This window comes from Ursus americanus, chromosome 6 (assembly GCF_024610735.1).
Source record: "Ursus americanus isolate L20-20 chromosome 6, mUrsAme1.1.p, whole genome shotgun sequence".
NCBI classification, from domain to species: domain Eukaryota; kingdom Metazoa; phylum Chordata; class Mammalia; order Carnivora; family Ursidae; genus Ursus; species Ursus americanus.
The window spans coordinates 14,562,678-14,577,054 of NC_142132.1; the positions used below are offsets into that span (position 1 = coordinate 14,562,678).

Below are 14,377 nucleotides of genomic sequence, written 5' to 3' on the forward strand. Positions count from 1 at the left end.
GACTGGATTACCAAGGAGAGTTTTGGATATTCTGGAAAAGGGGGAATTATCTGATGGCAATGGAATAAGTGATTTATTCTTTTGACGTATAACACCACAATTCCCTGTCTCCTGAGCATTGGCCCAACCGGGAAGGAAGATATTAGGGACTAGTTGTTTGCTGAGCTCAAAGTCTCTGTTGACCTTAAAACAACTTGCCTGGAAGAAAAACGACCTAGTGTATATTTACTATTGAACATAATTTTCCTTAGGAAGTCTGCAACCCTATTAAAGATTAATAGGGAATCTTATTTTCATATGTTTCTGCTTAAAGTCTGTTTGTGCAAGTGTAGGCTGTTAGCCATTCAGACATCCGTTTACCTTCTTCCCCCACCCCCTCCCAGGGCAGGCAGAAGCTAGGCTCCTTTAATGTACGGAAGGTAAATTAACATTCTGCTGAGCGGAGCTTGGAGCTTGGGGCTCAGGTACCACAGAGGTATTTAGCGCTGGTCCTTTGGGGGTAAGGGCAAAGGGAGGAATTTTGCAAATTATTAAAGTCAGGAGAGCCTGTGTAATTTCAATTTTTCATCTTCTGGGAACCCCCAAAGAAGCAAGGTTTGACTGAAGGAGGCCAGGCGGCATTTGGGATAATTTCTAGAATTTACCTGTGTTTCTCTAAAGTAATTAGAGCTCAGTTTCTCTGGCTCTAAACATCATGATGCAACACTTCTTTCTGAGGGGCCAGACAGCACCTTCCTAAATTTATACAGGCCTGATGCTAGCCAGCTCAATAGAGGACCACATCTGGGGGCCATATGTAGTGACCTGTGGAATTGTCTTGACCTGTTTCTGTGAATGTGATTCCACTGGCCTATAAGACACATTTCTCTGCTAGGAGATGTGGAGGACTCACAAGAGACATCTCTCTTTGGTTGTAATGGTAGGATTAAGTCTGATGTTAATCATGAGTGTGTTGAGCCTATGTAGACTTGAATGGGTGGATTAGTGATCTCAGGACAAAGCGTTTCATACGCCATATTATTAGCAGAAGCATTCTAAGAAAAAAAAAATCAGTGTGACTGTCTTTACCCTAAGGCCTCATAGAGGTCTCAAGAGCAGTATGGACCTCCTGGGCTGGTCCAGAGCAAAACAGAAGACACAGCGCTGACAAGTCCTGTCCTCTAGGAATCTGGAGGTCATACACAGGTGCTCGGTGCCTGGTACATTCATCTTCCAGTAGCACTTTGAAGGACTTACTGTCATTCAACTGGAGTAATCAAGCTCCAGAGAAGTTAAAGTACTCACCCCAGATGCCATGTTTAGCAAGTGGTTGAAATGAAATTGAAGCCCTGGTCCATTTTCAAATTCTGTATTCAAAACCTCCACTGTGCGCTGATTTTTAGCAGTGTTTTGTTTTCTGTCGCCGCTGTGGCAGATTACCGCAAACATGGTGGCTTTAACACAAATTTATTCTCTTACATTTCCAGACATCAGAAGCCATACACAGGTCTCATGGGGCTGAAATCAAAGCACCCGCAGGACCGAGTTCCTCTTGGAGGTTCTTGGGGCGAATCCATTTCCTTGACTCTTGCCCATATGCATTCCTTGACTCGTGGTCCCTGCCCCCATCTTCGAACTCAGCAAAAGCTGGTCCAGTCTTTTGCGCATGGCATCTGACCTCCTCATCTGCCTTCTTCTTCCCCTTTTAAAGATCTTGTGATTACATTGAGCCTACCTGGACGATCCAGGACAATCTGCTCACTTCAAGATCTACGCCTATAATCACACATTTAAAGGCCTTTGCGCCATGCCAGGTAACATATTAACATATTCCATGGTTCCAGAGACTACAGTGGAGTGTAGACATCTTCTTCTGCCTACAGTAGTTTTTCTGCTGAGGTGTGTTTTTAATTTTTGCTATATCATGAATTGTAGAACTAGTGAGTCCCCGATCGTTGCTAGAACGCACAGAGCCCCATATGTGGCTTTCCTCTAGCACACCTAGTGTGCATTTTGCAGCAGCTCTACCCCTGCCTCTGTCTGATCTTTCAACGGCCGCAAACACCCTCACTCATCTTACATTTATTCTGTTGCATCAAGTTACATCTGAATGCGTCTCAAAATTCTTTTTGAAGTGAGAGTGGGCATAAATAATGCGGTGAAACCATGGTGGGTGACCTTTGCTGCCCCAGGGCTCCTGAGCAGTTGACTCAGAGCTTCTCAGGTTCCCGGATGAACGTAAGGCGACTGCTATCAATCGGTTCCGAAGGTGGAGGTGTCTGCGGAATTTTATAAAGTAAATTCATACCATGTTGGTCTAGAGTTTTAAGATATGGCTCTACTGGTGAAAGATTGGTTGAGCGTCTAGATTTCTGTTTCTTCTTGTGGCCAAAAGTCACAACACTGATACCTGAAGTTCCCGTGCAGAAATACGGAAGGCTTACTGGATAAGATTGACTCTTAAAAGAGTTTTAGCTTATTTGTCACAGACCGCTATGGGATATCTGAATGCTTTATGATTACGTAACCATCCAGAAAACCTCAAATTTCTTTTTTCCCTCAATTTCTTCCCATAAAAACAAGTACTGGCAAAGCTAAGTTTTCTGCAGAAGGACATCTTGCAGCATGGATAATACAAAACAACTTGATTTGACTTGGCAGTGCAGCACAGGACTGTTTGCAGGGTTTCTGTGCCCTGGTATGACTTACAGTCTGCTTACACTATGACCATCATTGTGCCGTGGAGAGATTGGTGAGGGGGGTGAGGGGAGGAGTTCTGGCCGGAGGGCAGCTCTGGGGCATCCGATCCAAGGCTGCCAAGAGCTCCTTCACTGTTGGAATGGATTCCCTTGCCAACTGCCAGAGCTTGCTTTTCAAATTTGCTACGTAGAGATTAGCTGTCAAACCCAGTCGGCCAGTCTGCAGCTGTTGACTGATAGGTGTCAGTGCTCATGCAAGGTGGCTTCATGAGGGATGCCGAGATCGATCGGACGCTGACCTGGACGCCCTTCAGGGGGCTGCCGCTGTGTCACGTCCTCGGAAAGGCTAAGGAAACATGGCGCCTCTGCCCTGCAGCGTGCTTACACCGAACCCTCACCCTGGAGGGACACCCCAAGTGGGACACGTGGCGTGGACTAAAGCCATGTGTGACTCCACCTGCATTTCCTAAAGTCCTTCCTTGGTAGGACTTTGTCACAGCACTGTGGGTCAAGCCCAGAGGGCAGTGACCATAGCCTCCTGTGACCCTCAGGCTGGGCCAAGAGCTACCAAGGAGCTGGACAAGTAGCTATGATCAGGGTTCCCCAGGGCTAGTGAGGAGAGGGGCATTTGTATCAAGATGAAGCTGAGCAGGGATTTGGGAGGAACAGGCCAAATCTCTCCTTGGCCACAAGGGTCGTATTGTCCCAGGAAACAGAGGCCTTAGGCAAAGTTTCTTGGACTCCACAGTACTCTTTCCCCAAAACAGGGGGCCGCAGTTTGGCTAAGTCAATGAGAAGTGCATCAATTGACCGAGGCTTTCATCATCCCACCAGGAGTGGAAACCCACATTAAGGGCCCAAGAAACTCAAGATGTGCAGAACTTTGGGTATTTGTGCCTGGGTGTGTGAACCTTCCCCAAGGCTTTAGCCCCAGAGTAGCCACACTCACTCACCGGCCTGGGGAAGACCCTGGCTTTCTGAAGGGTGGCCTGAGCTCCCCCAGCTCTGCAGCCTGTCCCCCAGAGAACATGCTGGGCTTTTGCTCCAGGAAGCCCACATGCACAGCACAAAGTGGGGAGCAACAAGGCAAGAAAACACCTCTGCAAAATGTCTTGAATATAGGCTCTGATTTGCAAGAGGATGCTTTCCAGATGTGCTCTCCGGTAGGCTGCTGGGGAAGAAGGGCTAAGGTAATTTTCTAAAAACAGAACGAGAAAAATCTGTTTTGTGTCACCGTACCAGAAAATCACCATTGCAGAACTCTTGCTTTGTCATCCCGGCTCTAATATTAGCAGCGTGTTTTTCAAATTATTTTTATTCTGCATAAGAGATGAGCAGTATTAACAAACTCATTGATACTTAGTCATTTAAAAAATATGTCTTTCCCCCTAAAGCCCAGGGGAAAAAGTAGCTTTTCTTAAAAATGCCTTTATTCTAGGAGCTCATCTGACTGAGAGGAATTAAGTAACACCACAGGATTCCTGGCTTCCGACTTCTGAAGTCTGTTTCGGTCAGAGTCGCTCCACAGATGTAGCCTCAGTATGGGAGACAAGGGGCGAGCAGAAGGCAGGCAAGGGTGTACGTTCGTCTGTGTTGAGCTTGCTGTGGGTCTTTGCTGCAAGGGCTTACCATTGGAATGGACCAGGATTTGGGAACAAAAAAAATAAAAAATAAAGGGATAGGAAATGAAAATGTGTTGGGCATCGTGTATTCTGGGTCCTGGGTGAGGAGCTTTACAGAATTGCCCATGAGTTCTCACAGCAGCCCCATAAAGCGACTGTGGATGTCATTCGGCCCATTTTCCAGGTGAAGAAACTAGTTAGCTAAGGTGTGAGAGTGTGAAAGGTGGAACTGGGGATAGAGACAAGCATGTTTCCCTCTCAGGCCTGGCATGCTTTGTTTCCTCTGACTTTGTTCCCTCTAATTAAGCAAACCTTTCCAGGCTACATGGCTTGCATTGAAAACCGAGACTTGACAGCCCTTGTGCTCACACCGGGGTCAGAGAAAAATATTAGTCATTTCTTACGCAAGCAGATGAATAAAGAGATCCCATCCCAAGGTTCTGGGTTTCAACCGGTCCGTCAAGTTCTGCAGTCCTGAATGGACACTGGTGCCACCCCCAAAGCCCCTCAATAAAGGGAAGCCTCATTCATCGGTAGACTCACCACCCTCAGATGCAGGGTTCTGGATGCATCCATGGCCCCTGCTGGACTCCCGCATGCCATTCAGAGCGCTCAAGGAGGCTGTAAAGTCAGCGGGACAGCATTCGGCTCTGAAGAACCATCTGGCCAAATGGTGGGAGAGGGAGAGCAGTTATACACTGATGACTTAAATCACATCCCTGGGAACTTAAGGCCCAGCCCCCTCTGCATTTTCCCGTTCCAGGGCTGACACCTGCCGTCTGCCACCACCCACTGTGTGACTCTGAGCAGGAGTTTCACCTTTTTGGCCTTCAGCACTCTTGCATGGGAGATGAGGAGATCCACTGGAAAAAATCTGGGTCTCTGTACTCAGAGGAAACCCAGTGCCTAGACACTGAAATCATGTGTCATGCAAAATGGAATCATGGGTGAAAACAATAATAATGCTTTGAAAATAAGTGCACTTTTTCTCCTGAGTATCTTCAAGTGTCCCTAGATTGTATTGCTGAAGTGACAGGGAAATCCAAGAGCTAAGTAGTTCAGCAACGACTGTGGGAGTTCTGAGTAGTTCGTGTTAGAGGCTGGATCTCATTCAAGACCTCATGATTCTGGTTCAGAGCTCTGTTCCACCAACCACGCGGCTTGTGTCCAAGTATGGGATTCATCCTGGAAAAAAACATTAAAAAGATATAGGATGATCCAGGAGGAGTTAAACGGCGCATTACTAGTATTTTTTTAACCTGTTTACCATAATACCATTTTCCTAAAAATGTTACAGAAAAAGTAGGTAAATGATTTTCCCCCCACTGTCAAAAGACCATCTGCTGTTTGAGAAGATTCTCCTAGATTTTATCATTATAATCATTTTTCTATTTCCAGTTAGCAGCACGCTTCCTTTAGTATGATCTGTTTGGCATAAACCACGGTTTTCTCTTCAGCAGATTTCCTAAGGCTATGTTGGCATTTACCGACGTTTCCTCCTTTTTGAGGGTGGGAATTTTTCTCTTTCAGAGGGACATACGTTTCTACATGAGCGCCTATTCATTTCCTTTTCATTTTCTCAGAGAAAAACCATCAGGTTCATCTCTGCTTGTAGTCATGGAGATTTCATGTCTCCAGAAGAAATCCAGTTGTGGAATTTCTCTGTTAATCCCACACTGGACGTTTAAGCTTTTGTGTTTGGATCCGTGCAGCCCAGGCAGGGGAGCCACCGAAGCGGGTTACAGCGTGACTCTTTAACCCAAGGCGGGCAGGGGAAGTGTGTGCAGCAGGGCTGTCCTGGGATGCTGGGGGCAGGGGCATAGCAGGTGCTCAGGCCATGGCTGGTGACTGGACAGGTGAAGATCTTAGGCTGGAACCACTCGCGAGATGCTTGTATCCCCCGGTGTCATGAACTCAGTATAGCCACATCTTCCTTGCAGACCTGTCCTCCCCTGCGTCCCCCCACAGCACCGCTGAGCTGCCTACACCTCGACTCTGCCCTTCCTTTTCATAGTCTTGACCTCCATTCTGGTAAAACCTGTCTCCTCGTGCATCCTCCTTTCTTCCTCTCCTTCAGGCCGTCCGATCTCCCCACTGGCTCCCCACTGGCTGCAGTCTCCTAAGTAACCATCTCTCCCACCACAGGCCAGTGTCCTCCCTCCCCATTGCTGCTAGAACAGTGAGAGGCCAGGGTAGGTCTCAGCAAATCTTTGCTGAACGGCAGAGAGACCCAAAAGTCTTCCTAACATGCACATCTGATCATGTTACTTCTCTGTTTAAAAACCCTTCAGTGATGGGTATTAAGGAGGGCACATATTGCATGGAGCGCTGGGTGTTATACGCAAGTAATGAATCATGGAACACTACATCAAAAACTAAGGATGTACTGTAAGATGACTAACATAATATAATAAAAAATTATTTAAAAAAATAATAAAAAAAATAAAACCCTTCAGTGGTTCCCAGTAGTTTTAGGATAAAATCCAAGCTCTTAGGTCATTCAAGGCTTTTCCCATCCTTGCCACCATCCTCACCCGTCTCTCACCATTCGCATCCCCTGGCTTGGCAATCTCACGTGAACAACTAACAATTTTCTGGGTGAGGCGTGTGTTAAGTGTAGTGGTTGCAAGTGACTTCTAGCTCTGGAGTCAGATCGAGTGCGGTCGTGTTCCGGCTCCACCACAGAGCTCGACGACCTGGAGGGAGTTCACCTACACGTTCTTTGCCTCAGTTTCTCCATCTGCAAAATGGGGCTGATAGTATCACCTGCTAAGGTTGTGGGAGTACTAAATGTGCATACATGTCAAGCCCTTAAATCAGTCTCTGGCACATACAAACATTCCATTCTCGTTACTCTGGGAGTTCTCCAAACTTGCTGCCTTTATCATGTGCTGCTTTCTGCCTGGGATACCCCCTCCACCTTGGTCTGACAGACCCGAGCCGTCCTGTGACTCTCAGTCCCAATATCATGGCCTCTCTGAAACGAACGTCTGTAGCCAAGGAATTGTTAGAAGCTTAAGTTGTGGCATCACCATGTGTGGCATTATATCCTGGTTCTACTACTCACTATTTTACTCTAGTCTAAACTTGCTAAGCTGTCGGTTCCTCCTTTTTGAAATTCAGATAAGAAAATAATCGTCTCTACCTGATGAAGAGTTGTCAGGGGAAAATATCAAGTAAAGACATACCTAGCATATACTCAGCACTTCATGTTAGATAGTATTTTTAGTATTGTGCTCATCAATATTTAGAAACTCCCTCTGTCCACTGGCTCTGTGCATCTTAGCACTGGGGTCTGTGCTGACCATCTTCTCTCACAAATCAGCCTGTCCGGGGTTCTGCTCAGAGCAGTGTATCTGGTTTTATCCTCCCAATCAGGGTTATACTCTCTGCAGCAGACTGACTCAATTAGCCTTTCATTCCAGAGTCCAATTGTGAGTCAATTCTGAGGTTGTTAAGCAAAATGAGTCTGGTGGCATTAGCCTCGCGCTGAAGGATGGTAATCCGCATCACGGTGCCGTTCCGTTAACAGTCTGCTTGAGAGACTACAAGAAACAGGGACTTTGGAGACAAAGCGACCTTTTGTCCATCTCTGGGGGACAGGCTGGAAGTGCAGGGCGGCCAGGTCAGAGAGCTGCTCAGGTTGTGGGCAGAGCTGGAAGCCCAGCTGCCTGAACCACAGTTGGCCTTTGCAAAGTTAGAAGCCCAGCAGCACCAGATCATTAACTTTCATGACCAGGAAAATTCTTCTGAAATTAACACTCAGTCCAAGCTGGATGCCATTGGAGCCAGTTGAGTAAGCCTGAGCCACCTTTAGGGATTTCCTCGGAAAAATAAATCCTCTAACCAGGCTACAGAAAATGGCCAGGTTTTATGCCCTTCAGTGTGTTCAATTAGAGTCAGAAAACACCAGCAAGGCTTAGATGGTGGGAGATCCAGGCGTGCATACAGACGCATGACTCCATCCTTTGGAGGATCTCGCCAAGCCACTTAGCTTCGGCACATGGCCCTGCTTGGGAAACGGGATGAAGGGGCCTCTCTGAGGACTGTCAGGTGCCGTGCAAAGAAAATAAAGGCGAGCCCCAGCGTCTGCCCTGGAGATCGACAGTGATGGACCCGGGCGTGCACAGACGGAGTGCCCAGATCGGTGCAGATAGGGGGGCAGATCCCTTAAAAGGGTTCAGGGAGAGCCCAGTCCCTCACCAACACCCTGCAGCCTTTGCAGTGTGCTGTGAACTTAGATGCTTTCATTGGGCCTTTTAACTCCCCTCTAGTTACAATTGTAGTAAAGGGACACATAATGGGCTTCCTGCAGACCTTTTACAAACCTCTGGGATCTCCACACACGCTACCTCTACCTCGCTCTGCCACCACGCAAGCTCGCATATAACCTAAAGTATGCTAAGTAAGCACGGTTTTTTGGGCGGAAGGAAGTAAAAACAGCCCTATGTATGCTGGCTGCCAATTTGGGTAAGCTGGAGAGAAAAAAGCTGAGACAACCGTCCATTGTCTCCCATAATTGCTGGATAATTTAAATTCTCTTGAAGTCCATTGTGTTCTTCACTCAGAAGCAGAGCTGTTGTCTGCTGAGATGACCTCAGAAGTGGCCCCGCTCTCATTCAGGGTTTCTCCAACAATATCCTCTTCAGATTGAAGAACAGCCAGTTGGCCGCAAAGAGCCCTGTGCCTCCCTGGACCAGCATGTCTGTGGCCCCTCTCCACCTCTGGGTCTCGCAATTTCGCTGCCACGCAGGGCTTCCCAGTGGATTTCTCTGGCCCCTGGGCCGTTTCCAAACTGCAGACAGATGCAGCAATTGGTCAGTGGCCCCTCCAGGCACCACATCCCCCGGAAGGCCCAGTCACACAGTGAAATAGTACCTAGAGTGGGCATCACGTGTCCCTCCTGCTTTTCCCTTAGGTTCTGGAGAGGCGAGCTCCTCCTCAGTGTCACTTGGCTGGAATCAATCCCTGTCCCCTGGGCTGGTGATTGAGAGAGAACTTACAAGACAAATACACGTATTTTTAAAGCCAGCAGGAATTACGGGAGCAGATGGGCTGTAGGATCCTATTTGGATGCCAGGGACATGTTTCTGTATAAAGTAAATATTTTCCCAGTGTGGATCTCTGGTGAGTGTGTAGAGAAGCATATTTCCTAAAGATGCAAATAAGTCTGTCAGAAATAAATATTGAATGGAAACTTCAAAGCATCTAGGTTTCTCCAGCTATAGGCCCTGAAGACTTCTCTGCAACTAAGCAGACACACAGGTGGGCAAAGGGCTGGGGCAGGGAGGGGACAGCTGGGGGGGTGGAGAAGAGGGGGTGCTAACATCCTAAGAGCTCACACTTTCTATATATTTTTGGTGCAGGAAAAGGTGTATCAATGAAGGAACAAAGAAAAGTTGCATTGGTCCAGAAGTTTAGAGTGTTTCCAAACTCACCGCTTGCCCTTTCTTCCCACTGCAGATCTCGCCTTGCGGATTTTTTTACCAACTGCCAACCTGAGTCAAGGTCTGCCAGCAGCTGTCTAAAGGAAAACTATGCCGACTGCCTCCTCGCCTACTCAGGGCTTATTGGTAAGACTGGGGAGAAGCGGGACGGGAGGGAAGTCTGGCTTACAAATACTCACAGACTCTTTCCATTGTAGCCTACCACTGTCTGTGAAAGGGAAAATCGCCCAGTAACCCTCTGTGCTGGGGTTTTGATGTTAAGCCCTATAGGACTCACCTGCAAAAAAAGGAAACCCAGGGATCATGGCCGTGCAAAGGCAGAGGCAGGAAGCAGGGAGTATCACAGAGCAGGAAGACGACCGGTGTGGGCTCCTGAGAAGCATTCCTGGGGGGAGAACCGACCACACAGAACAACAGGAGAAAAAAACAAACATGGCTGCGGGAGAGGGAAGCAAGTGAACCCGAGTTCATTGAATTAGGGCACTTGGAAGTCATTTCATCTGGGGAAATAAAAAAGGCTGTTCCCCAGAAATGGAAAAATAACCTCTAACTACTGGGGTCCTTTGCACCATTAATATTCCTGGTAAATCAGTTCCTGGTGTGCAGGGGGGGTGATGTAGCCTAAAGTGTTTCCCTGAGCACAGACCTAGCAGAAACTGTGTTTTCTGCCTCTCCAGACCTGAGGCTTTGGCAGAACCAGGTTCTCGGCACTCAGAGCAACAGTGCAGTTAGGGTACCAGTGAGTGAGAAGAGTCAGAAATTTGTGTCCGTGGCTAAAAGGGGCAGGCAGGAAGAAAGGCAGGTGCTCTGGGGCCTGGGGCCTGAAGAAGCCTCGGTGGCAGGGCTCCGTCACGATTGACATTTGAGGACAAACACGGAGTGAAGGCTGTGGAGGGGTGAGGGAAATCACACTTATCAGAGCGTGATGGCTCAGCCAGGGCATGTGTTCCTGCCACCATCGCACAAGTCATGAGGCAGGAAGAACTTACCACCAAGAATGACAGTACAGACTCAATTTTTTGTTGTTGCCAGAGTGTCTTCAGCAAGAGCTTTTGGGAAAATCAACGATGGTACTTAATGTGGGGATGTTACAAGTGCCGGTACACTCATCCCGGCCTTTTTTGAAAGGATACTTGTGTTCTCTTGGGCAAGACCTTTCACCAGTGTTGTTTACCATTTTTGTGGCTGTATCCCAATGAGTGTATCTTCCTTGAGTCAATATTTCAAGTTTGCATCCACGCTTTCCTTTTCTTAAGTAAGTTGGTCTCTAGTAGGGGTTACTTATCAACTATGGAATTACAGGTTTAAGAAACAATGGAAATAATTAAGCCATGCTCATTATAAAAAGTTAAAAAAAATACAGAGAAACCCAAAGAAGACAGTAGGAAGGATCTACAGCTCTACTTCCAGACGTAATCACTATTAACACCTTAGTCCATATCCTTCCAAGCGTATGTGCTCATTAATTCCTCCATGAGTGGCCAAGGCACAGGGCTGCCAGGCATTTCTGGCTTGGCAAACCATCATGTGCCCAGGATGATGAAATACTCAGCCTGTAATGGAATGACATGTTGGAAACAATGTATTTTACAGACCAAAATTTATTTCCCTCTTGGGTCTGGATCTTTCCCTCCACACTGTCATTTTGGGTTCTAACGTCTTTTAGGACAAAGCTTGTGCCTACTTCTTCCATATGTCAGGGATCCATCATGGTGCCCTGTGTTCAGTGGATACTTTGTAGACACATTTTAACTTCTTGACTCAGGGTTGGGGGTGCCTTTTCCTTTCTCATCCAAAGTTAGCTGCTCTGTGTCTGCTGTGGGTCAAAGTTCCCATCCAAGGTAAAATGTAGTTCAGATTGGTAAGGAATGTAGGGCAAAAAAGATATGTCCTTGACCCTGAAGAGCTTACAAAGAATTTGTTTTTCTATTTATGAACCAAATACATCCTGTGGCTCACTGACCACCTATTACTTCTTACGTCCCCCAAATACAGAAAAGCAGAAGGTTTCTTGGCATGAATAGGCATCGCCTGGTGCGAGCCACCCAGGAGAAGACATTTGGGTTGTATTAAGTATAAATGCATTGTTTATTTGCACCAGCACGGAGCTCATCAGAAAAACCATGAATATAGGAAGATGTAGGCAAGAGAGACCACCCAGCATTTCTTTGAGGACTTTGAGGATTATTGAGACAATACTCTAGAAGCCAGCTTAGAGAATTTCCACTGTTTATTTCCAGTTCCTTCGCAACTTGGAAGATTTTATTCAAATCAGTTGAGAGTCTGGTGAGCAGAGGCCTCGTTATGTATGTTCCGGATGTGGGGTAACCCAAAGGATAGCTTCTAAGCCTCCCTGTGCTACTTTGAAGAAGGCATTTGCTTCTAAGGGAAGTGGATGCAAAGTCCTAAAAGGATTTTTAAGATATGTAAAACCAGTTCTATCTATTTATGAAGATTAATGACATTTTCAAGAAAATGCAAGGGATTTGGCAACTCATGCATTCGAAGTTAATTCTCTCCCACTCCATAACATCCATACCATTTGGGCAGAAAAAAATACCTTAAGTGCAGCTCAAGGAGTTCTGTTATAATTTTTTAAGTAAATGTGTAAATTATTTTACGCGCTCAAGATAAATTGCTGAGAAAATGCACTGCTTAACATAATTTCCCACTCAGCAAACTCAGCGTTTGTAATTATCCGCGGTGCATCCGCCATCAGAGGAACATTTGTTTCTTTTTAGTCTACAGAAAAGTCTGTACGATCACATAAGAACAAGATGCTTGTTTTTACTTTTTTAGGTACAGTCATGACGCCCAACTACATAGACTCCAGTAGCCTCAGCGTGGCCCCGTGGTGTGACTGCAGCAACAGTGGGAATGATATGGAAGAGTGCTCGAAATTTTTGAACTTCTTCAAGGACAATACTTGTCTTAGTGAGTTAAAAAAAAAAAAAAAAGGAAGCAAACACACAAACACGCTTTCTTCTGTGTTCAAGCTGTACCTTCGTGTTTCTTGTGCCTGCCTTTTCTCTCTCTCTCTCTCTCTTGCTTTTTCCTGCTCGCTGATGGTGAATCCAGCGGCTCTTGGCCATACTACGCAATGCAGCAGAGCGGGTGGGTGCTGCCAAGTCTGTGAATCCAAAGGCCTAAGAGAGCAAGAGATTCAAACAATGGAGGGTACATTATGTCAGATAGAACACTTCTACCCACAGATCAAATTTTGATGTTGGCAACCAGCACAAAGTCTGTTCCAAAGGTTCTTAAAACCCGGGCGCAATATGCGATGTGAGAAGCTCAGACAAATTAGATGGGGGTAAGCCTCCAAGGGCTCGCTGAGAAAAATTAGAACGTTAACGTCAATAGCCCCCTGGATGTTCAGGGTTGGCTCAGAGGAGAAGCCACAATTCTTGAGTGGGATAAGCTGGCGATGTAGCCAGGAGCCTCAGGATGTCAGTTATCTCGGGAGACAGAGATGAGTGCCTGGGGTTGCGGGGGGGAGGTTGCTTCTGCTTGGAAATAGTATCAGTTATTATTGCAGTTTCCTTCAGGCAACGTGGAAACCTGTTTCCCAAAAGGAGAGGGATAGAGAGCAACGTACAGGTGTGAACAATGGGCGTTCATCAGACCGTGCCGGGTCTCCCTTCTATCCACGGAGATGCGCAGGGCTTAAGGTGACGGTCCAGCCGAGATGCTTGAGTGCCTCACTCTCATTTCGTGGCAGCCACCAGTAATTTATTGGGTGCCTTCAACTCACTCTATAGGGAGTGCAATATATACATTATCTCATTTACTGTAATCTGCACGAGTGTCCTAGGAGATCTAGGTATGAGCATCTCCATTTCACAGTTGAGTAAACAGCTGTTACTCACACGGGCCCTCCGTGCCAGAGATGGCTCTGAAGACCGAGTTCCTTCTTCTGCAGCCCCTATCCCCTGAGGCTTTTGTGCCATGCCTGATATGAAAGGGCCCATTGGACGAGAACATATGGCTGAATGCTGGGGACCAGGTGTGACTTCCTGGTGAGAGATGTTGGAGCCAGCTTCTAGGAATTAAGGTTTAGCCACCCCTCTGAGAGCCGTGACAACGGTCCATGATGCTTTGCTGTACAATGACTGATGACTGGAGAATTAGCTAACAATTTACCATGTGTACATGGAAAAGCTTTTAAGTGTTACTTATTCTAAAACCTCTTTATCGCTTCCTTTGTTGAGAAGACAAATCTAAATGATTTGCTTACTAGATACTTCAGTAATGTGGCTGTAACCAAATGTTTTAATCATCTTAAAACTAACACAAGCTTCTGGACACCTAAATGAAACTGAAAACCACAAAACTAGTGGGAAGTATGGAGACATTTGCTAAGACATTGGGCATACCATTGAACTACCTCGGATCTCTTGTTTGGCCTGGACTTAAAAAAAGAAAAGTATGCATATATCCTTCTTTTCCACATCCTGCACAGTCTTTTGGCAGAATGCAGGTTTTAATGAAGATAAAGCAATGACAGTATAGGTCAGCGTGAGAAAAGATTATAGTCACACTGGCTGGAAAACTGCTCCCTCGTGGAGAAATTAAAGGTGTCCCTGCTTAATAATATTTTGGTGAAGGGGAGACTGGCCTGGCCTCTTTC

General features: G+C 46.6%; 1 protein-coding gene across 2 annotated transcripts in view; it reads left to right on the plus strand.

The window, feature by feature from the left end:
• The window catches only part of GFRA1 (GDNF family receptor alpha 1), a 202,705-nt gene that overhangs the window by 158,472 nt on the left and 29,856 nt on the right, over positions 1 to 14,377 (plus strand). For both annotated transcript variants that reach the window (XM_087862668.1, XM_045803223.2), the window contains 2 exons: positions 9,764 to 9,873; positions 12,547 to 12,681. In XM_087862668.1, the coding sequence (XP_087718794.1) occupies positions 9,764 to 9,873; positions 12,547 to 12,681 (245 nt within the window). The remainder of the gene's footprint in view (positions 1 to 9,763; positions 9,874 to 12,546; positions 12,682 to 14,377) is intronic.